The sequence below is a fragment of the Leuciscus leuciscus genome, assembly GCF_965113295.1.
Source record: "Leuciscus leuciscus genome assembly, chromosome: 1".
NCBI lineage: Eukaryota > Metazoa > Chordata > Actinopteri > Cypriniformes > Leuciscidae > Leuciscus > Leuciscus leuciscus.
Genome location: NC_138725.1, coordinates 33,152,421 through 33,177,604, shown reverse-complemented (window position 1 = coordinate 33,177,604; position 25,184 = coordinate 33,152,421). Strand labels below are relative to the sequence as shown.

The following is a 25,184-nucleotide window of genomic DNA, read 5'->3' as shown; positions in this document are numbered from 1 at the left end:
AAGCCCTCATAATCCTGTTAGACCGTGACCCTGGATGAATGTTTGACCCTGTCTTTGACCCCCAGATGACATTCAGTCTCTCGGGTCACCGAGTCGCTCCTCAGCCAATCAGGACAGGATTAAGGCTCTGGAGCGACAGCTCAACATCGAACTGAAGGTCAAACAGGGGGCAGAGAACATGATCCCCATCTACGCCAACGGGGTTACCAAGGTAATGAACGTCCGTCCGTCCATCCATCCATCCGTCCATCCATCCATCCATCCATCTATCTATCTATCTATCTATCTATCTATCTATCTATCTATCTATCTATCTGTCTGTCATCTATCCTGTCTGTCATCTATCTATCTATCTATCTATCTATCTATCTATCTATCTATCTATCTATCTATCTATCTATCTATCTATCTATCTATCTATCTATCCGTCATCTATTCATCTATATACATTTATGCATTTGGCAGACGCTTTTATCCAAAGCGACTTACATTGCATTATCCTATACATTTATACATCAAGTGACGCATGATCCTATACATTTATATATAATTCTATCTGTCTATCTATCTGTCTTTTGTTCTATCTATCTATATATAAATGTCTGTCTGACTATACATCCATCCATCCGACTGTCTCCATCTGTCCATCTCTCGGTCCTCCAGGATAAGAAGATGCTCCAGTCGGCTCAGCAGATGCTGCAGGACAGTAAGACGAAGATCGACATCATCCGTATGCAGATCCGTAAAGGCATGCAGGCCACCGAACAGACCGACGACACTCAGGGTACTGAATGTGCTAGTGCTACTAACATAATCTGTCTCATAGAAATGAGCGTTTACCCACTTAACATCATCATAGATATCCTTAAACGGCTTAATAACAGCATTAACCTTTATTTAACCAGGCAAGTCACTTAAGAACAAGTTCTTATTTTCAACAATAGCCTGGCAATAGCATAGAGATAGCATAGAGATCCTGAACATGAAAGTCGGGTTGACGTCTAAATCCAATGTTTGTTTACGTCAAGCTCCAATGTTGGGCAGACGTCACATTTTGGTTGTAATACAAAAAATGCATGGCAATACACTTATTACTAACCAGATTGACTTTATTTCTGTCAGACGTCTACTGAAGGTCTTACTGAGAATTAACAGAGGTTTAGATGTTGATGTTTTATTGAAAATGTGTCGTTTAAAGTCACCATTATGGTGATCGGTGTTGCTTTAGCTGAGCAGTTTGACTCTTGACTTTTAACATTAGTTTTTCTCTTGCTGCTGTAATTGTGTTTGTTATGGCAAGAACTGCAAAATAAATTGGTGTACAGAGGATGTTGACTACTTGATGATGATAAAGATATGATCATCATGTAGTGTTTGATTCACTGATCATATTCAGAGTCGATTCTTTGTTTAGATATCATGTTTTTTTTTTATTTCAAATTATTGATTGTAATAGTCCTGTGATTGTCCAGCAGTTTACTAATCTGAGGGATTGAGCACCAAGAAGTTTTAAAGATTCAAACTACCCAACTAAAGGAAACACTGATCACCATAATCAATGAAGTGACTTCAAACCAAACTATTATTTTCAATAAAACATCCAACATCTAAACCTCTGTTAATTCTCAATAAGACCTTCTGTAGGCGTCTGACAGAAATAAAGTACATCTGGATAGTAATGCTTCCGTGAAGCTGGTAAGGCTGCTTGTGGAGTTGTTTAATCCTCCTCTGCTGAGATCTTCACAGAATTAATATACTGCCATGCATTTCACACTTTTTGCAGTGCAGTGTTTATTCCAATCAAAATTCAACGTCTGCCTGACGTTGGGTTTAGACGTCAACCCGACTTTCATTTTCAACCAAAATATGACACCTGACTGGGGACTTTTCTCTGTTTGACTCTATGGAGGTAGTCTTATCTCAGACCTCATCAGCATTACTCCTATCCACATTGCAGCTCAGGTTCATTTAATAGTGATATTGTGATATAAGACGACTAATATGATTTCCATCCTTACAAATTGTAAGAGTAACATTTCATATAGCGAGGACATGAACTCTCATGGCATGTTTTGAATACCAGGAATGATGCAGTTGTGGATGTTTGTGTGAAATGGTTGGTTCATAAACAGAACTGGTGTCTGCTGTCGTTTCCTCAGACAGTCTTATTCTGTCCAGTGACACAAGCGTCTGTCTTTCCTGCTGTTTGTCTGTCAAAAGGTCTCCGAGGCGCCAACATTAATACATTAACATGCTCAACATTATTGAAGGAATAGTTCACCCAGAAATCAAAATTCTGTCATTATTTTGTTTCAAACCTGTACGACTTTTCCATGGACCACAAAAGGAAACATTGTGAAGAACGTTTAAACATGTCTATGCAATAAATGCTAGTGACAAAATTGATGAAAAGTGTTAGAAAGTGCTATAATCCAAGTCTTTTAAAGTTATTTGAGATCTTTGTCAAGTCGAGTTACATTTATTTATATTTATTTATATAGATTGTGTCAAAGCAGCTTCACAGTAATAAACTGAAAAATAGCCATTTTAATGTTGCAGAATTCATTATGAATTTATGGTAAAGCAGCTCGACAGAAGAGAAGTGTCATTATTGAGATCAATTTAGTTCATTGTTGATTCAGTTCAGTTCATTAATAGCGTCAAAGTTACAAAGTTAGTGTCATTCATCTCAATTCAGTTCAAATTAATGTTTTTATCTGATAGTCAGACCCAAACCCATATATCTATCTATCTATCTATCTAGAATGTAATTCACGATTTTTATCATCTATAACGAGCTGCAACTTGTATTATGAAGCGATTTACATGAAAAAAATATTTGGATTTGTGACGAATAAGAGTTTATTTGTGTAATGAATTTTCTACACGACTTGTAGTTTCAGTATATGAATTCAGAAGACTTATAATAAAGTGCATATAGAGTCGTATGGACTGATTTATGGTATTTTTTAGTGTTTCCTTTGCTTTTTGGAGCTTGATATTTGAAGTTCCTTTTGGCTGTTGTATATAAAAGACGTGCAAAAAATCTCCTTTGTGTTCCATAAAAAAAGAATAGCAAACGTGTTTGAAACGACATGAGGAGGGCGAGTAATAATGACAGAATTTAAACTTTTGGATAAACTGTCCTTTAATAAAACTACATCTGAATGCAGAGAGTGAAAGAGACAGATTTGAAGAAAGACATGAGAAAGATGAGAGATGGAGAGGGAGGAAATGAAGGGCGAGCTGAATCTGCGGCTCTAATGGACTCTAATGGTGTGTTTCGGCGCTGATGTCTCGTGTCCCGAGGCCGGAGGGTTAAGAATAGATTTATTAATGTGGCTCCGCCCTCGGCCATCGCTGAGATCCACGGGACGCTCCTGGGAGTGACGTCTGACATCCTGTGAGGGGATTTAAGGACTCCACTATTACGTTTGAGTAATTTTAGTTCTTCTCTTTAGTTATTTTTTATATCTTATTTTATTACAGTTAACGTTAATTTTAATTTTAGTGTAAGTTTGAATAATTTTAGTGTAATTTTTGTTAGTTTTTTGTTATGTGTATTTTTATTTCAGTTTGTTTAGTTTTAGTAATTTTAGTTCTGTATTACATTTTATTTTATTTCAGTTAACGATAATCTTAATTTTAGTAATTTGATTATGTTTTTGTTGTAGTTTTTTTTATGTAATTTTTACTTAAACTAAATGAAAATTTGAAATGTTGCCTAGACAACTAATTGAAATTAAATAAGTTTAGGGTTTTTTGTTTCATTTCAGTTAACGTTTATTATATTTCAAATAACGTAAATATTGAGTGAGGTGATTGTGCCTTCAGACCGTTCATGTTTAAAAGTTAAAGTTATTTAACATTCCTAATTACAATCAAACATAAACTCATCACAGATTTTCACTGTGATGGAAGACTTGTAAATAGTGTCAGTGTGTGTGTTTGTGTATGTGAGCGAGAGTGTGTCTGTGTGTGTGTGAGAGTGAGTGAGTGTGTGTGTGTGTTTGTCTATGTATGGCATCACTTGGAAGGATCTAACATGTGTGTGTGTGTGTGTGTGAGTGTATGTGTGTGTGTGTTTGTCTATGTATAGCACGCCCGGAAGGATCTAACCCGTGTGTGTGTGTGTGTGTGTGTGTGTGTTTCAGCAGGTAAGCCGGATCTGTGTGGGATGGAGCTGCGTATCGAGGAGCTCTGGCATCATTACCGAGTGGAGCACGCCATGGCCGAGGGAGCCAAAAACATGCTGAGACTTATGGGAGCTGGGAAAGCACAGGACAAGAAAGCCATTGCTGAGGTGTGAGAAATATATGGTTCCCAAACTGGGGTACTGACAGAGTGGGTACGCCAACATTAAAGCCGCGCAAGTATTTCTAATAGGGAAAATACTGCCTCTAATAAATAAACAGGAACATGGTAGTGTGGTAAAAGGTCAAATACATGACATCCAATCAAATTACCACATATTTTGTGGTCAAAACTGACTGTATCCACAAAAGCAGGAAGCATTATGAAAGGTTGTGTGCAGAGTATATGCTAAATCACACTACATTACTGCCGTTCTCGACGATGTACCTTTGTAAAAAAAAATAAAAATAAAAATCTTCATGCCCTCTGGTGCTCTTCGATCATTTTTGACCGAATTTTTTTTACTTTATTGGAATGGCACGAAACTTGGTAAAGGTTTTGGCACTTGCTGTGTGTACACACACACACACACACACAATAATTATGGACATGATTTGAGAAGGTTAAATGGTCCTGTAAATAAAATGGTCCTAGCGGTCAAAAATGAGCGCACTGGAAATTAATGGGAGATGAATTTTATCTAGTGGAAACTTTTGGTACTGCAGCCAAACAAAATCTTACTGAAAGATAATTTTTTGGAGATATCAACCTCAAATTTTTGACAAAGGCTTTGATTTTCTCGTAGTTTCAGTAAAACGTGAAAATATACATTTCATATAAAAATTTAAAATAGTTTTTAAATAGTTAAATAGTTTAAAACTAAAGACCAATTGTCGTCTTTGAAAAGACGCAAGTTTACTTAAGTCTGCTCTAAAGCATTCAAGATTTACAACAGTTTAAGGTCTTTGCTCAAAAAGGGAATAAATAGATTATAAATACTGCGTAAATATAATTTAGAACCATAAAATTATAATAAAAACATTATGAAACTTAAATATTGTACTATAATTTTATTTGACATAAAAAATTAAATTCTGTCATTTTTGACTGACACAGGAAGAGCACCAGAGGGTTAAAATAGCTTGAATGTAACTCGACATCCTTGCCTCATTTAGTATACGTGGTTCTATTAATATGCAAATGAGCCCTGCCTCCACTCACTCACAGAGGCTCAGAGATCCACTCGTTGACGATCTGATTGGTTACAAGGTAGTTTGTGACGTCAGAAACACCAGCGATTTCAAACCGTGTTTTTGAGACTGTCTTTGATTCACTGCAGTTTTAAGGAGAAAATACTCAGCAATGGTGTTGACTTACACTTGGTTTGTCTTAAAGCATATTAAAACACCACATAGACATATAAACAACATTAAAAACTGGATTTTTACAACGGGGGGACTTCAGTACAAAAACATTGCCTGTGAAAGTTCTTGTTTTTAATGTTGATAATATTATTATACAAGCAAGAATGCAAATTATTCCAGAATATTCAAAAGATTGCAAACATGACATTGATTTTACTCAACAGTTCAACAAACAAAAAGGTTATATTAACTGATGTGCGTTTTAAACACAGTATGGTCAGTATTGTTTGCTTTATTTTTAAATGAAACAATAGTTCCAGTGAAGCGCCACACAGCGGTCTTTCATGAGTGAAGAAATCTGTGGCTTTGAACGAATCGGGAGAGTCAATGATTCAATGCAGTCGCTTGCTTCGACTCGACGACTCGCTCATAAGACTACCACCTACTTGAGGTTTTAGTTTAAATTTAATTAGCTTGAAATGATTGATTTAGTTTAATTTAATGCTTTATTTATAGGGATGCACCAATATGAAAATTTTGGCTGGTACCAATAACAGATAATTATTTACATTTGAAAGCCGATAACCGATATATTGGCCGATAAATCTAAATCTGAATTTTTATATCATTTTTGAGAACCTTGTTACAAAAACAAGTCTCACTAATAAAGCCATGTCCCAAACACACAATTATGATGTTCTCATTACAATTTTATGTAGCCGATATGATAGACTTGCGCTGCTCATGTTGCACTTTATTGTATTTCCATTTTTGAAGTGATTCCAATCATATTTCAATGCAAAACCATCATGATGAACAGTGCGCATCTGAAGTGTCTCAGCTGAAGGAAATAATACATTATTTATCGACTTTAATATATCAGCCAAATCTTCTTATTGCCGATAACGCTAACATTTAAAATAACCATATATCGGCCGATACCGATATGATGGCCGATATATCGTGCATCCCTTTTTATTTATTATATTAATTATTAAGTTAAAGGATTTCTTTAGAATTTGGCATAAAACATGACATACATTTAATAGGATTAGAAAAACCTTTGAAATCCTTCTATAGAAAAATAGAAAATCTATTTAATGGGGCAAATATTGTCCCTTCATAGAAAAGGTGTGACTAAGTAGAAGAGAAAGATGTTAAATGCATCGACAGAAAAAGTTCCCTTAGGAGAAATCAAAACGGACCTTTGCTTGCTCCTTGTGGCGGGTTGGTTAAGTGTTTGTTTGTGTGTCTAGGCTCAGAGTCGTCTGAGTGAAGCGTCCCAGCGGTTGGATCTGCTGCGGGTGTCGTTGGAGCAGCGGTTGGGGGATCTGCCGGAGGAACACCCGAAAGCGTGTCTGATTAAAGAGGAGCTGGTGCTGGCGTCGTCCTCGGCCTTCAGCTCCCGTCACAGCGCCCCCTACGTCCACAACCAGTACAGCACCCTGTGCAAACCCTCGCCGCTCACCGGTACGCCAGACACAACACACACACACACACGCACACAAACACGTCCTCGGCCTTCAGCTCCTGTCACAGCGCCCCCTACGTCCACAACCAGTACAGCACCCTGTGCAAACCCTCGCCGCTCACCGGTACGCCAGACACAACACACACACACACACGCACACAAACACGTCCTCGGCCTTCAGCTCCCGTCACAGCGCCCCTACGTCCACAACCAGTACAGCACCCTGTGCAAACCCTCGCCGCTCACCGGTACGCCAGACACAACACACACACACACACGCACACAAACACGTCCTCGGCCTTCAGCTCCTGTCACAGCGCCCCTACGTCCACAACCAGTACAGCACCCTGTGCAAACCCTCGCCGCTCACCGGTACGCCAGACACAACACACACACACACACGCACACAAACACGTCCTCGGCCTTCAGCTCCTGTCACAGCGCCCCTACGTCCACAACCAGTACAGCACCCTGTGCAAACCCTCGCCGCTCACTGGTACAACAGACAAACACACACATACACACAATGCAACAGGCTCCTAATGGTCCTAAAATAGGCTAATTTTTTTAATGCCTAGTGTAATTTTTTCATTTTGATTTGGGTGAAATGTGAGCATGAATGTGTTTTTGAGGCTGTAGTTTCAATGTGTCGTGACCGAGATGGATATGAATGTTGATGTTGTGGTTCAGGGACGCTGCAGGTGCGTCTGCTGGGGTGTGTGGGGCTCTTGGAGCTCGTCCCGGGTCGCAGTCGCTCGTCCCCGCTCGTCCTGCCTCACTTCGGTCCAGGAGACGCTCGCCCCTTCAAACTCACTCTGAGCAGCAGAACCAGCAGCTTCAGCCTGAAGATCCCCAGCAAGAGTGAAGATCTGTCCGGTCAGTTCACTCTCGGGACAGTATTTAACTGTAATGTTTTTATTGTATTTGAATGATGGTCTGATGTTGTGTTTGTGTGTGTGTGTGTGTGTGTGTGTGTGTAGGGGAGGTGAGCGCGGTGTTGAAGCTGGAGAACTGTGTGGTGGGACAGACGAGCTGGAAGAGTGTTGGTGAACAGACCTGGAATCAGAGCTTCACTCTGGAGCTGGAGAGAGTGAGTCACACACACACACACACACACACACACACTCAAACACACACTCACACTCAAATACGCACGCACTCAAACACACACTCTCACACACTCAGACACACTCAAACACACTCACACTCAACACGCACTCAAATACACACACACACTCACGCACACTCACACTCTCTCACACACACACACTAATGGTCTAATGCCCTGTGTTCAGTCCCGAGAGAAGGAGATTGCGGTGTACTGGAGGGACTATCGCTCGGTCTCTCTCACACACACACACACACACACACACACACACACACACACACACACACACACACACACACACACACACACACACACACTCTCACACACACACACTAATGGTCTAATGCCCTGTGTTCAGTCCCGAGAGAAGGAGATTGCGGTGTACTGGAGGGACTATCGCTCGGTCTCTCTCACACACACACACACACACACACACACACACACACACACACACACACACACACACACACACACACACACACACACACTCTCACACACACACACTAATGGTCTAATGCCCTGTGTTCAGTCCCGAGAGATGGAGATTGCGGTGTACTGGAGGGACTATCGCTCGCTCTGCGCTCTGAAGTATCTGAAGCTGGAGGATTTCCTGGATAACCAGAGACACCGGATACAGCTGGAGCTGGAACCACAGGGACTTCTGCTGGCCGAGGTGCCAATCACACAGAAACACTCCTAACGTGATGTTCATTTGCATACTGTCATGCTTTAGCATCCATCACACTAGTCATTTCGAACTAATATGACCAGAAAATGTGTAATGAATGCAGTTTGCTAGTTTGCCATAATGTATATCCTGATTTTGATAGAAATTTGGTGTGTGTTACAGGTGATGTTCATCAACCCCGTGATCGAGAGAGGTCCACGTCTACAGCGCCAGAGGAAGGTGTTTTCTAAACAGCAGGGTAAACTCACTACCTGTTAGCTTCTCCTGCAGTGCATGCTGGGAAAGAAAATGTCTCAGGTTCCGACTGTAACCCTAGTTCCCTGAGTAGGGAACGAGATGCCGCTTTGGGAACACCCCTGCGTGATTGTGTCTGAAGCACATGTCAACTAGTACAATGGCGAGAGTGAATGTCACGGGCGAGTGACATCACAACCAGGAAAGGATAAAAGCACATCCAGTCTGACTGGCGTTAGCTTCGATAAGGCCAAAGCAAGTCAATCACAGGGATGTAGGAAGTTTGGCAAAGTGATGCAGTGTTACAGTTGTAACCTGAGACGCTCCCTTTCGAAGGAACTTGTGCTGCCTCGATGATGCTTTGGGAACGAGAATGCCCGAATGCCATACGGCCAAGAACCTGTCGTGTTAAAACTGTCACGACATAAGAACTCTAGACCCAGGGGCATCCATGTCTAGGTCATAAAATCTGACAAATGTGAGCGGTGAAGACCAGCCCACTGCATCTCAAACTTCTTGAAGGGACACTCCAGAAATTAGGGCCTTGGAGGCCGCAATACCTCTAGTAGAATGGGCTCTAGTGGCCCAATAATTTGTCTAGTGAAGGCTGGCCCAAAAATATGCAAGAGAGATAGCCTCGACTATCCATTTGCTAACTGTCTGTTTGGATGCAGGAGGGCCTTTTTTAGGGGGCCCAAAGCAAACCAGCAGCTGATCAGACTTTCTCCACAGGACGTAAGTGTCCAGTGCTCTCACTGAACAGATGAGGTTACATTTCTCCTGGTCTTGATCTTTAAAGAGAGGACAGAATGCCTGCAGTACGACAGGCCGTGGAACATTGGTTGGAACCTTAGGTACATAAGGGGTCAATTGAGAGTTCATCTATTTTAGTCCTCAAAAAAACTCTTTCTAAACAGCATGAGAGTATATATAACATGATATAATATTATGACATAGTTTTTACAGTATTTGACTTTCATCCTGTTTGTTGTGACTCAGGGAAAGCGTTCCTGCGAGCTAAACAGATGAACGTAGACATGGCCACGTGGGTTCGTCTGCTGAAGAACGCCATTCCAATGAGCTCGTCCACACACAGCTACACACAACACAGTCACACACACAACAGCAGGTAACACACAGCACACACACACATACACACACCTGTGATCCATCCTGACCAACATGACTGACTCTGAGCGTTTCTCCACAGCGAGATTTCCATTCAGAAGATCCAGCTGGACGACGACTCTCCTCCGTCTGTGACGAGGAAAAACACACAGACGTCTGAGACGGTAAATCAGAAACACGCTTTCATATATGGACAATCATATTTAATAACATATTTACTATATGGATCATTGACGGGAGTGATTTTCCGGATTCACAACATAATTTAAAGGACTAGTTCATACGATCCTATGATATGATCCTCAATATTTCAATCCCAAATACTGTGTAATTGTAGCCATAAACATTTTCTTAATTAATTTTGCTAAATTAATTCTGGCTGCTAGTCATACTGCATTTACAGCTTACAAATGGCTTGTAGAAGCTTCTGCTTGGTCTTAATGTTTTATGTATCATTTTTATGTTGCTGACAACTTTTCCTTTTGTAAGACCAAGTGAAACTGAAAATCTTAAAATATACAATGATATAATAATATCATCACTCAAAAGCTCAATTGAAATTTTTTTTTAATATTATATATTAAAGATTACACCACAGGTTTAATTTGAAGTCTTTGAATAATTGATTTAAGTTAATTTTGCAAACAAATTTCTTTAATATAGAATTTGATATTTGATCTTCTGTATATTTAGTGTAGCAGCACAATATGACTTGCATTGATTTTATTTATTTTGAGGGAAAACTATTTACAATGAATGAAAACTTGCTCTCGATTCTAATTATAATGTGCTTTATTGGCATGAACTGTACGTTTGTATTGACAGCATTTGCTGTATACAATGGCAAAAAAGTACAAGTAAAATAAGGAATATTAGCAATTGAAGTAAAATAATAAATGCAAAATAAAGTAAGAAAAGAAATGGTGTAAACTAAGAGAATAGTAATGAATGAATGTAACAATAAAATAATAATAATGTGTTGATGATAATAATTTGTCAGGTGGACATTGGGCTTGTGCCGGAACCGGTCTCTCCTCCTGATCCTGTTCCTCCTGAGAGAGCTGTCAGGATCAGTTCCCATAATTCCCAACGCAGGTACACGTCCTACCAGCACAACATATGTCTTCCAATCCGGGCCAAGAGACAGCGTGACACACACACACACACACACACACACACACACACACACACACACACACACACACACACACACACACACACTCATGATGTAGTTTCTGACCTCACACCAGCTCTTACCTTCAGTTTAATTACATCCGGCCTGTGTGTGTGTGTGTGTGTGTGTGTGTGTGTGTGCAGATCGTCCAAAAGCCCTCTGTGTCTTCAGGATTTCCGAATGATCGCAGTGCTCGGCCGGGGACATTTTGGCAAGGTAACTGGAACACGTTCAGTCTTAAAATATAAACTGCAGCAACAAGTCAGACAGAATCGACACACACCGAAAACGTCTTGCACCCAAGGCAACATTTCTATGTTTCATTTAAGTTTTTATTTTTATTTTATATCTAATATTTGTATTTTATTTTATTTCAGTTTCATTTCAATTGACAAAAAATTATTTTAATAGTTTTAATTAACAACAATGACAATAACATTATTATTTTTTTCTTCTATGTTTCTGTTTTTCCTCCACACACCCTTCTGATGTTACCGCTGTGATCTATACGGAACAGCTTTATTTTATGTATCAGAGATATTTATCTGTACCTAGAGTTCCCTTATATTTACACATTTGATATACTGTGCTATTGTTTTTTTTTCGATCTTTGTTCAGAAAAACAAAACAAATGTCATTATTAGAAAACTAAATAAAGTTTACAAAAAACAAACAAAAAAACAACATCGAGAATAAAAAGTCCAAATCATAACAAACGTTTTAACACAGTTTTGCTTCTGAAGTCAGATTTTACATAGCATTAACAATTTTGTTAAAATGTAATGTTTTTATTTTATTTTAAATACTTATTTTATTTAGAATATTTACTTTATTTTGAATATTTTCAGTTTTCTTTTTAATTTGTTTTTGTTTTTCAACATTTCAGTTTCTAGCTTAAATTTATATATTTTTTCAGTTTTAGTTTTTATTTCATTTTGATTTTAGTATTTCACACTTAAACTTTTTTTATTTCAGTTAGTTGTCAAGGAAACATTTCTAAATTTAATTTACTTTAAGTTTTTAATCTACTATTTATATTTTATTTCAGTTATCAGAAATGTTTCTTTTTACATTGAATTAACAACAAAAGCTATGAAAAGTGTTTTCTCTTCCCTATTTGAGACACACAGTTGAGAAACACAAAGAGCCAGTGTGTGAATTAAGATTCATGTGCACATTGAGTATGATTTGTGTGTTTCCAGGTCCTTCTGTCTGAATACAGACACTCAGGAAAGATGTACGCCATCAAAGCTCTGAAGAAAGGGGACATTGTGGCGCGGGACGAGGTCGAGAGGTGAGCGTTCACTTTAGGATGTATTCTTCCTTTTAAGGCAAGACACTACAGGTGAATATGGTAAAATGTTAGAATAATAGATATCACCATGAAACTTCCTCAGTTGATTACTTACACAAGTATATAAAAAAAATGTATAACAAGTTTTAGAAATTTGTATGTTTAATTATGCAAATTAGGCATTATCTCATTAAATATGCACGATTTTGCATATATTTTCGGTAGATAGATCTGAACATATGATAAAGCCAGGTGCAAATTTCTTTTTTCATTTTGTTTACATACAAGATAAAAAATAAATAAAAAAAATTCAGAGGGATTTCAGGATATATGGTTTCATTACCAAGGGAATCAAAATATACTGTCCATAGCCTTAAAAAATCGATTTTCGCCATATTTTTATTATTATTAAAATGTCACATAAATCAGGCCAGGAATGATTTATTAACAAATCCCTCTGAACATATCTTCAGAATACTGCTAAGTGTATAACTGGAGAGTGTGGTGTACACAGATAGGCTGAGATGTTTGTACTGGAGAACGACAAAAAACTCATTTTGAGAAAACGGCAGTTAAAGATTTAAATAGCTGTAAATGAGATTTCGTCATTAGCTTTAAATCCCCCTTTGGACATTCACGATTGGTTACTGATAGAAAGGAAATGCCCATATTTGGGTTACATAGCGTTGTGCATGAGACTCAGAGCTTTACAGCGATACCGACCATGACAGACTTCAGTAAACAGACGGAGCTCGGCGTGTCGCGTAGTAATGCTAACTTCTTGGTAAATTCGGGAGAAACTTACTGCCGCAAGTAAACAAAATGTAATAAAATAAACATCTTAATGTATATTTTCAACGTTTTCTTTATAGCAGCTTGAAAGAACACATACTGAAGGAGTAAACTAGCCCAAAATCTCAAAACTGACCACAGCATGAAAAATCTATGTTTTTGCCTGCCGTGTCTCGCCTTAAACATTGCATGAAAAGATGTTTTGTCACTGGGTTGGCTTGTACTTTTACTTGTAAATATTCCTCCACAGAGCTTCATATTAAACATCACATTAGTATTTAACATTTTTCACATTTAATTATGTAACACTTTACAATAAAGTCCCATTAGTTAACGCATAGACTAATATTAACTAAAAATGAGAAATACATTTGTTATAGCATTTATTAATCTTTTGAAATGTTGAAATAAACATTAACTAAGATTCATAAATGCCTTAAAAGTATTTGCAACATTAGTTCATGTCAGTAAATGGAACATTATTGTAAAGTGTTACCATTGTATCATTAAAAAGTTGAAATAAAAACTAGGCTGACTTGTGTGCAATTTAAATTGCTTATGTGCAACTTATACGGTTTTATTTTAGTGCTGATTATTAAATAAACTTTATTTTCAGTTTCTCTTTTGGCTGAATGAAAACTTAAATTTCGGTTTCAGTATAAAATGAATTTCAGTGCATCACTAGATCACATGTTTTCTGACCGTCTTCGCAGCACGCAGAATCTTTGCTTTCATAAAGACAGAAAAATAGCTTGACCTGATTAAGACACATATTACAGTCTTCAGTCTAAACCCTAAACCTCTCTCTCTCTCTCTCACTCTCTCCCAGTTTGATGTGTGAGAAGCGCATCTTCGAGACGGTGAACAGCGCGCAGCATCCGTTCCTGGTGAACCTGTTTGCATGTTTTCAGACGCCAGAACACGTGTGTTTTGTCATGGAGTACACAGCCGGCGGTGACCTGATGATGCACATACACGCCGACGTCTTCTCGGAAACACGCTCTGTGTAAGTGTGTGTAATTCATCTAGTTAATGTGCTACACTAGTAGTTGTTAAGTGTGCATTTTGGATGTGTTTTTCCTGGAATGATGTGTTTAAAAATAAAGGTTCCAAAAGGGCTTTTTTTCACAGTGATGCAATAGAAGAACCATTTTTGTTTCCCCAGAGAAGCTTTAAGTGAAGAGTTCATAACCCTCTGGTGCTCTTCAGTCATTTTTGACCGAAGATATTTTTACATTTGTGTGTGTGTTTTTTGTTTTTTTCTTCATCGGAATGGTACGAAACTTGGTAAAGGTTTTGGCACTTGCTATGTTAACACACACACACACAAAAAAATCATGCACATGATCGAACAGGTTAAATAGTCCTGAAAATAAATAGTCAAACTTGTGCTCCTCGCAATCAAAATGAATGGGAGGCGAATTTTATCTAGATTTACCACTTTATTCGAGATTTAACACAGTTTAAGTTGGAAATTAAATTATCCGGTCTATGCTCAAAAAGTTAATAAATGGATTATAAATACAGCAAAAAATACCCTAAAAATACCGGCACTCAAAGCGCTTTACATGAAAGGGGATTTTACTGTAGTCTTCATATATGTGTGTGTTTGTGTTATGCAGGTTTTATTCTGCCTGTGTTGTTTTGGGGCTTCAGTTTCTTCACGATAATAAGATTGTGTATCGGTGAGTACATACAGCACAAAATGACATACTGGCACAGTTTTCAAAAACTCTTAAGTTAGAAAGTTAATTCTTGTGTCTATGTGTGTGTTAGAGATCTGAAGCTGGATAACCTGCTGCTGGATACTGAAGGTTACGTGAAAATCGCAGACTTCGGTCTCTGTAAAGAGGGTGAGTCACAGACTGGCCTGATATTGATGGAGTTAATGGACTAAAAACATGATGTTTGTTCACTGATGGATCAGAGCAATCTGGAAATGACAGGTTATCAGCAGAACAGATTACAAGCATAATGATAACGGCATACTATTTTTAATAGTACACAAGAAGTCTCTTATGCTCACCAAGGCTGCATTTATTTGATCAAAAACACAATTTTTTTTAAAATATGAATATAATTTAAAATAGCTGTTTTCTAGATGAATATAATGTTAAAAAGTTATTTATTCCTGTGATCAAAGCTGAATTTTCAGCATCATTACTCCAGTCTTCAGAGTCACATGATCCTTCAGAAATCACTCTAATATGATTATTTGATGCTCAAGAAACATTTCTTATTATTATCAGTGTTGAAAACAGTTGAACTGCTTCATATGTTTGTGGAAACCGTGATAGATTTTATTTCTCAGGATTCTTTGATGAATACAGTTCAAAAGAACAGCATTTATGTAAAATTGGCATTTTTTGTAACATTATAAACGTCTTTACTGTCACTTCTGATCAATTTAATGCATCCTTGCTGAATAAAATCATTAATTTCTTTGAACATAAAACCGGTTCTTTTGCATTTTGAGACAATTTTGTAACCAAAAAAGCTAGAAATTACTGCAAAAAAGAAGGCATAATGTCCTTTGTGCGCTCTCTCTCTCTCTCTCTCTCTCTATCCAACACCTTGTTTTTGTCCCACTCTCTCTCTGTCCTGTAGGAATGGGTCATGGGGACAGAACCAGCACATTTTGTGGGACTCCAGAGTTTCTTGCTCCTGAGGTTTTGACTGACACGTCCTACACAAGAGCCGTGGACTGGTGGGGTCTCGGTGTGCTCATTTACGAGATGCTGGTCGGAGAGGTGTGTGTGTTTGCGCACTTTTTGCTTCGAATTTTTATAGTATTTCCCAATAATATATATATATATACACAGCAAAAACTCCAGTGTTAAATTAACTCTCCTGGGAGTTTATATGGCTCCAGACTCAAGAGTGTTAAAGTGTTAAAATATGAGTGTTAAATTAACACTCAAGAGTGTTAAAGTTAATGAGATAATTAAGTGATTCATTGAGTGATGATTGACCATTATTGGAGATATCTGATGTTAACAAGCAGAATCACTGAAGAAGAAAATTTATTTTTTTAAAGATACCGTTATGGTGATCAGTGTTTGCTTTAGTTGGGCTCTTGACCCTTAAACTGTTAACATTAGATTTTATTTGGCTGTTGTATCTGAGTTATAACTGCCAGATGAACAAAGACAAAAGTTGATCAGGTTGTGTTGGTTATGTTTTGACCTAATCATAATTTGATCTGAGTCACTAAACTCAATTAGAGTCTAATCTCTGACTTAAATGTATATTGTTGATTACAGCATTACTGTGATTCTACAGCATAAGATCCAGAATTTTCTAAATAATCTAAAGTTTTTTTTAAAGTTGTTCTGATAAAACAAAATCTTTCTTTTAGGCACACACAGACATCAAGAATCAGTGTATGAATCTCAACAATGGTGACAAAGAGAATATTCAATTAGGGAAAGGAAATTACTAAGACAATTCAGTTCATAATTTATTCATACCGCAATGCATGATGGGAGTCATGAATGAGTTTTGATTGGTGGCACCCAGAATGCACTGCAACATGCTTTATTATTGTCACCATTGTTGAGATTCACAGGCTGATTATTGATGTCAGTGTGTCTAAATAAAGTAAATTTCTTTCGGTAATTGTCTTTTGATCAGAACAACTTTCAAGAAATATTTTGGATTATATTGAAAATGCTGATAATCATTTGCTGTAGAATCACAGGGCTGCTGTAATCAACAAGATAGACATAACTCTCTAAATGAGATTTGTGCTTCAGGTTAAATTATGATTATGTCAAAACATAACCAACACCACCTGATCAACTTTTCTCTTTGTTCATCTGGCAATTATAACTCAGAAACAACAGCCAAACAAAATCTAAAGTTAATGATTAAGGGTCAAGAGCCCAACTAAAGCAAACACTGATCACCATAACGGTGTCTTAAAAAATGAGATTTTCTCCTTCAGTGATTCTGCTTGTTAAGATTAGGTGTCTTCAATAATGGTCAATCATCACTCAATCAATCACTTAATTATCTCATTAACTTTAACACTCTTGAGTGTTAATTTAACACTTTAACACTCTTGAGTCTGGAGCCATATAAACTCCCAGGAGAGTTCATTTAACACTGGAGTTTTTGCTGTGTATATATATATATATATTTTTTTTTAAGCATAAATCTAACAAAATTTGGTAAAGTTCACTTCAATATGTGATTTTCTTCCTTAGTATTTTTGCCTTGTTTTTTTCCAGTACAATTATCTAAACGTTCTTAAATCAAGATTAATTTGCTTGAGATGCAAAATGGCATAAAATAAGTATTGTTTTCTGAGAAGCTTATAAAAATGAAGTGTGTTTGTTTAATATGAGGGGAAAATGTGACAACTACACTTGGAATTGTTTATTTTTCTGATCCTATTGGCAATTTTTTCTTAATTTAAGCAAAAACTCATTTAATTTTGAGCAATTTCTCAGAAAACAAGACGTCATGTCCTATGTCATTTCGCATCTCAAGTAAATGTATCTTGATTAAGAATGTTTAGATATTTAAAACAAGACCAAAATGTGTTTGCCAAAATGAGAAACAAAATTTCCAGAAAATAAGCTTATCACATATAATATCTTGTGCCGTTATACTTCTTAAGTAAAGACTTAAGTATCAGACAAAATCCTGATAAATGATCTGTGTTCAGTCACCGTTCCCAGGTGACGATGAGGAGGAGGTGTTTGACAGCATTGTAAATGATGAAGTACGTTACCCAAGATTCCTCTCCACCGAGGCCATTGGTATCATGAGACGAGTAAGTCTGTTCACTCAAATTAAATATTTAGGTCTTAATTTAACATTGATGTATTTGAATTGCATATAAAATTTGACTTATGGGGTTTTAACATAAACTATAATGTAAAGAGTTTTCTTGTTTTCCATTGGTAGCTGCTGAGGCGTAATCCTGAGAGACGGCTGGGCTCCGGGGAAAAAGACGCGGAGGACATAAGGAAACAACCGTTCTTTAGAGTATGAAGAATTCTTTGACTTTTTGGCTTGACTTGCTACAATAATATGGGGTCCCTAAAGGAACATGGTGATGGTAAAAAAAACAACAACAAAAAAACACAGTAGATGGAAGTAAAAAAGTATATTTAATTTTTTTTTAATTTGTGTTCGCTCACAAAAACATATGCGTTCTCTCGTAAATATATTGCATTTCACATAGAAACTTTGCATTTGCTCAAGAAATATTTGCGTTCTCTTGCGAAACTTTGGCATTTGCTCACAAACCATTAGTGTTTGCTCACAAATCTGTCACACGCCCCCCCACCCCAAAAAAATTATAATCTTTGTATTTGCTTGCAAAACATCTGCATTCCTTTGAATGACTACAGCGTTCCCCTTTTTTTGATCGCAAAACATTTGTGTTCTCTTTCAAAACTATTGCGTTCCCCAGTGAAACTGTAAGGCTGGTGTTTGGTTTGGCTCTTTATTTTGTTGTGTCATGTGATCCCCACGTTTCTCTTGCATTCATGCCATGTGTTTTTGTTTTCATTTGTGTTGTTCTCATTGGTTTATTGGTTTCATTACATTGAGGTGTTGCTCATTAGTAGTCTGTGTATTTATAGCCCTGAGTTTGCCATGCGTGTTTGTCTAGCTGTGTCATCTTTTGATGCTGTAGTCCACTGCTTTGTGTTTCATGTTCATGCCATGTTTTACTTAGTCAAGTTTATATTTAAGTTATGTTGATTTCCAAGTTATTGCTTTGCTGATACACTACTGTGGAATTAACTGTATTTAGGCTCAGAAAACTGACTCTGCTTCAGTGGAACCGGGACAGAAACTTTGTTTCTCGCAAAACATTTGTGTTCTCCCTTTAAAACTATTGCGTTCCCAAAAGAAACTTCTTCAGTTCCTTTAAAAACAATTGTGTTCGCTCACAAAAATACTGACTTTCTCCCAAAAAACATTGCATTCGCTCGCAAAACATTTGTGTTCTTTTGCAAAACATTTCCTTTCTTTTGCAAAACTATTGCATTCCCCAAAGAAACTGCATTCACTCGCAAAACATTTGCCTTCTTTCGCAAAAACTATATTTCTGTGCTTTTCAAAAACTATTTCAAACTGTATTTCAGTGCACGTTTCTCGAAGGAATGCAATACTTTTGCAAGAGAATGCAAAAGTTTTGCAAGAGAAAGCAAAAGCATTAAAATATACTTTATAGTCCCTTTAGGGGCTCCATACAATATACCCTTTTTGCGCCGACGTCACAATTACGTCACAGCGTTAGCTGGGGGCAAAACAAAGGGGAAACTAGTTCGTCAACCATTAATATTTGTAGTCTGCTACATAAGAAGCTTAATGTCATCTTGCTGTGTTGTTGGGTGCCAGGATCGACCCCCTTTTTTAAGCGCACACTTCATTTCAATAAACTATTGTCTTTTGTTGGTATGGATTATGGTTTGGTTACGTTTCTAAAGATTTCCCATGCATGGCCACCAAGAGATACCATTAGAAATTGGGGAACAAGTTAAGTGATTTCTCACGTAATATGCTAATTTGTTAGCTAACTTTTTTAGTCGTACAACTTGCAGTTAGATAACTGCTAGCTAACGACCAGAGACTAAACATAAAATAAACTGTTTGTGTCATCTTTTCTTCAGTTGCCATAAGTGCAGTGGAGGTAATCCTGTCAGATCCTCCATCCACTGAGTGAGCGTGTAACGTTACTGGTCAGCCAATCTGGCTCTGTCCGTTAGTTAGCTTTTCCAAATAACAATCGCGGTTCCGGACAGTGAGTGACCTTTCATATTCAGATAAAATTGGATTTTCTCCAGTCATTGTTGCAAGTTAACAAAGCTAACAAAAAAGCTAACAAAACTTGCTAGCTAGCGTTAGTGAAGTGGCCAGGGGAATCGTTCTGCCTCCACCTAAGCTCCGCCCACAAAAAACATCACATGTTTACTAACTGAAAAGGGGTCTATAAAGCCAAAGTTGCGATCTTAGTGACAGTGTGGCTCCATCTTCTCTCTTTCTCTGCAGAATATGGAGTGGGATGCGCTTTTGCAGCGGCAAGTTACTCCTCCGTTCGTTCCCGCCTTGACAGGGAAAGAAGACGTCAGTAACTTCGACTCCGAGTTCACCAACGAGGCTCCAACGCTGACACCTCCTCGTGAGCGCCGGAACCTCTCGCGCAAAGACCAGGACTACTTCAGGGACTTCGACTATGTCTCGGACTTCTGCTAGAGCACAAGGGTGCAAACTGAGGCTGCTAGGAGTGGGAGATAACGTCCTAGCGTAGGTCTCGCACCCTAGTTCCCATCAAGGGTGCGTATCCTGAGGATTCACTCAGTGAAACAGTGGAACAGGGACGCTGACAGGCTAAACTTTAGCCTCTGATGACTGTAGAAGGTACATCAAACATGAAGAGATTCAAGAACCCAGATAATGTGAAGCTCTGTGGTGTATCTGAAAGCTGGTGGCCAGGATGTTTTCTCGTCCTATTTGGCGGGATTTTCAGATGGTCAGTCAGGCTTGTTCATGACATTTCCCAAAATCCTTAGTACCAGACGCTCAAGTAGTCGACTGGGATCTCATGACTAGGCTGCTGCAGGGAAGATGTATTTTTGTGGTCCAAAACCCAGAAACAAGCCTTTTAGCACTTTCAGTTCCATCACCCTGAAGTCAATGTTTTTTTTAAATGGATTTTGCCTGAAATAAGGTCTGTGGTGAACACAAGCTCTAATGATATTTTCACTTTTTATGCTGCAGCATTTAATACATCAATAATACATACAATTATTATTTTTACATCTTCAAATAAAGCAGTTGCTAACACGCGTCTTAATGGGACTACAGAGGCTGTCGGGACATTAAACATAATGTCGAACAGGTAAACTAATCATGTTTATAATCACGCTCTTGCAAACTATTCCAACTCAAAACTTTAAGGGAAAATGTTTTTAAATGAAGACTGAAGGAGTTGTCGGAAGCGTAACTTTCTTTCCCCGCTAGCTTTTAAAAAAAGTTGCCAGTCACCGCCAGCGTTTTTGATAATTTTCACAAAACTTTCATGGCTCCCAGAATATTTTGTTGTGTATGAACATCTGAACATACAATATAAAAAAAAAAAAAGAATAGAGCCTCTGCTTAAAAAAAAAAAAAAAAAAAAGGCATTTTATTCTACCTTTATGCATTTTTATCAACACTTGAATGTGGGTAGGTTTCATAAGCAAATCAACATTTTTAACAAAAAGCTGAGAAAATCGCATTTTTGTCGAAGACTACGTCCAGATCGGGTTCAGAACGAGGATCAAAACACAGATGGAGTAGATCGAGTCCATCAAACCCCCAAAGCATCACAGTCCTGTTCCTCTTTATGGGTCAACTTTCATTTGGTAACGTTATGTAGTTTTGGGTAATGCTTTATTTAACAGTGCCCTTGTTACACATGTTACATGTAGTTACTGTAGTAATAACTATAAATGATGCATAATTACATGCAACTAATCCTAAACCAAACCCAGTCCTAACCCTCACCCTATTGTGTATTTAATTATTATTACACCGTAGTTAAAATGCATAATTACACTGTAAAAAGAACACCTTAAAATAAAGTGTAACCTAGTTTTGATTTATATGTTTGATGATCGCATTAGTTTACTTGTGTTTAGAATCACTTGTTTCTGCTTCTTCGTTTGTTTTCGGATCCAGAGATTCTGTACTCTTTCGGAAGATGTGTAATTTACCCTCAGCGTGTAACAGTAGCCGTGTTTCCATTACCCTTCAAAGTGCGAAAATACGCCCAATGGAAACACGTCAATTTCACAAAAAGTCCCATATATCGCAAAAAAAGTTTTCCGCTCACATACGGTTTTTTTTTCAGGCAATTCACAAAAGAAATGTTTCGCAAAACTGCAATGTTTTTCTTTTTTTCGCATTTAGAGGTCATAATATCTCATTATAAGTCACATGACCATTCTTTAAAGATGGCACAGTATGTTTTGACAGAAGACGAGACTTTATTAAACTCATAAAAGACAAAAGAATTACGGGAATACTGGATTCTAAACAACAAAGAAATGCCACAATTTATCAAGAGCTTGAAGCAGAAATGAGTGAGAAACAGCTCTCAGTATAAGGGGCTTTCCTTGCCATTAATGCTTGGATAACACGCCTACGTCTCCTTCGATTAATAATAATGGCTAGTGCGGTGGCTGTGATATACATAAACCTACCAACATCCGTTGCCATGATTTTTGGAAGGACTTATCGCAAGAAGAAAAAATGACGTTTTAGTCACATAACATCAGTTAATGGAAACGCTGTCATTTCGCAATCGTTTTTTATCGACATATATATATATATACACTGTAAAAAAAATTACATCCCCAAGTCAAAAATTTCTAGTGACTGATAACATCTAAATTTCTCAATTAGTCTGACGTATTATTTCTCATTCAGCCAATGTTAACAGACTATTGCAACAAGAATTGCACTTGGGCCAATTAAAAAAATTTGATGTGACCAGTCACTAGAAAATTTTGACTTTGGAGAGGTTAGAATTTTTTTACAGTGTATATAAATTATTAAATTTTTTGCTCAAATCTGAAATGGAAACATGCCAAGTGAAAACATGGATTGCTGGAAAAACTGTTCTCTGGTGGGGAAGCACTGTGTCATAAATGTCGGTTAATCTTGTCAATGGTGGGGAGAGTTAATGGTGATGTCGTAAGTCATGTGACCGTGGTGTACTTTTTATTAACCTACGTTTAGCTTTTTATTTCTGGCGATTTGTGAAGGTTATCATAATGAACAAAACGTGGACGAATCATAAACTTTGTGTTGGTCGCAGAGCTTATTTTCTGCAATAATCTAAAAGCCCATGGAAAAATCCTATCGAGTTTTTGTGGAGGGAACCAGGGTGATTTAAACTACAAAAATGCATCATCAATGCAGGGCTTTTTGGGAGCGTGTTAACTAGTTTCATGGCACTGACCCCGGTAAAATGTCTCGCTGAATTCCCCCTTCAGCTCTCTGCCTCCGTCTTCTTTTTCTACCATCGTATCTGTATATCACACATGGCCCAGAGACTGTTTACTTCTGTAATACACTCATTTTAACCACACAAGGGCGCCAGAGAGTTTGAAAGAGCTGTGGAAACACTGTTACTGTGTCAGTATGAGCATGTCCATTAATGAAATGAGAGTCTGCTGCATCATCGACTGCTATATTAGTATTTGTAGAGATTATTTAGCTGTTGTTGTTTTTATTTCTCACTGAAACTTGAACTAATTGTGGAAATGCTATGCCTGAAAATTACAATATTAAACAACTCAACTCTTTTGGTTTTTGGGGGGATTAATATTCCACAACACATGCACACGCTCCATAAAAGATTAGGTCTGAATTTAATGTGAATAAATGTAACATTTTGAAATTTTAAATTGCAATGGAGGTTGGCCGATTTTGGTATTTTTCTGATAAAATACATTTTCTTTATATAATTAAACAGAAAAAAGAGAGGAAAAATGAACAAATTACTGATCTGAGGAATATAATTTAATTAAAGTGGGAGAGTGACCTAAATTAAGCAGGTCAAAACCTGAAGTTTATGAGCGGTGCAGGATGAAAATTCAATTCTATTCACATTTATTTGTATAGCGCTTTTCACAATACACATCGTTTCAAAGCAGCTTTACAGAAAATGCATGATTTCACATTACAAGTTAGAGTCTGTTATCAGAGGAAACTGTCTAAGTTATGTATTTCAGAAATGTACATATACAAAATCACAGTTAGCGAAAAATTTATTAATTTAAACAATGTAATAATTTAAGGCAGAAACAATGAGCTCATTGAAGCAATGAATACTTGTTTGTTAACAAATGATTATGAAAATGAACAGAAGTTTAAGAGATCAGTCTCACACATGAAAGGTAAGATCTGAAACCTTGTATTACTAGCACTAGTTGTGTTTATTGCCTCTCTAAGATGAATCGCTTGTAGTATTTGTAAGTCACTTTGGATAAAAACGACTGTTAAACAAATGTAAATGTAAAAGAGATGTGAACACTCACATGCTCATGATCTGTCATGGCAGTACAAACAAGAGTAAACCAGACAGTGCTGACACAGTGTTGTGATGAACTTCACAGCTTAAAACATGATGGAGGGATGGTTTGAGATAATGTCTCATTATTGCACAAAGAAGAAAGTATCCATGGAGACCAAAAGATGGAGCTGCTAAAAAAGGGTCATGATGTCCTGTGAACAAACTACACTTCTATGTCTTATAACAAACCTATCAGCATGGGTTGCATTGGTAATGACGTAGGCTTTCAGGAAAAATGGAGGTGCATTTTCTTTCTCTTTCCAAAAAAGCGCCCTGTCTAGTCGTGGTGCAGATCTTTGGACATATCATTTGAACACTCTATGAATACTGAGGGCATTTCCGTCACCAGTTTTTTAACGTTATCGTTGTGTGTCGCTTTAAGAGTGACGCAAAAGACAGAAATTGGTCATTTTGACCCGAAATTTTTTTTTTATTTAATTGAGTGTTCATCAGAGGGGTCCAAGACCCCAGGACTTTTGTCGCACTTGAACCACAAATATACACACACACACACACACACACAAAAAAAGAGTTTTGTGGTTGAAATTTAAAAAAGTAACAAATCCTTCGCTCGCGGGTCAAGTTGACTCCCATAGGAATGAATGGAATGTGAGGAATGCTTCAGTACACATAGAAAAACCTAAACATGCTCAAAATTCTAACTAGAAATGCACATTTTCTAATGTCTACATGTGTATCTGAAGAGAAACTGAC

General features: G+C 37.5%; 1 protein-coding gene across 3 annotated transcripts in view; it reads left to right on the top strand.

Moving 5' to 3' along the window:
- The window catches only part of pkn1b (protein kinase N1b), a 43,583-nt gene extending 19,883 nt beyond the window's left edge, over positions 1–23,700 (top strand). For 2 of the 3 annotated variants that reach the window (XM_082140740.1, XM_082140738.1), the window contains exons 3-22: positions 66–211; positions 664–784; positions 4,155–4,303; positions 6,755–6,968; positions 7,660–7,845; positions 7,950–8,059; positions 8,607–8,750; positions 8,928–9,003; positions 9,999–10,128; positions 10,210–10,291; positions 11,128–11,222; positions 11,445–11,517; positions 12,504–12,595; positions 14,217–14,393; positions 15,010–15,072; positions 15,164–15,240; positions 15,995–16,137; positions 18,060–18,167; positions 18,302–18,382; positions 20,399–23,700. In XM_082140740.1, coding sequence (XP_081996866.1) covers positions 66–211; positions 664–784; positions 4,155–4,303; positions 6,755–6,968; positions 7,660–7,845; positions 7,950–8,059; positions 8,607–8,750; positions 8,928–9,003; positions 9,999–10,128; positions 10,210–10,291; positions 11,128–11,222; positions 11,445–11,517; positions 12,504–12,595; positions 14,217–14,393; positions 15,010–15,072; positions 15,164–15,240; positions 15,995–16,137; positions 18,060–18,167; positions 18,302–18,382; positions 20,399–20,602 — 2,471 coding nt within the window. In that variant the 3' untranslated portion in view covers positions 20,603–23,700. The remainder of the gene's footprint in view (positions 1–65; positions 212–663; positions 785–4,154; positions 4,304–6,754; positions 6,969–7,659; positions 7,846–7,949; positions 8,060–8,606; positions 8,751–8,927; positions 9,004–9,998; positions 10,129–10,209; positions 10,292–11,127; positions 11,223–11,444; positions 11,518–12,503; positions 12,596–14,216; positions 14,394–15,009; positions 15,073–15,163; positions 15,241–15,994; positions 16,138–18,059; positions 18,168–18,301; positions 18,383–20,398) is intronic. The other variant, XM_082140739.1, reaches the window with a different exon arrangement.
- Positions 23,701–25,184: the final 1,484 nt, after the last annotated feature.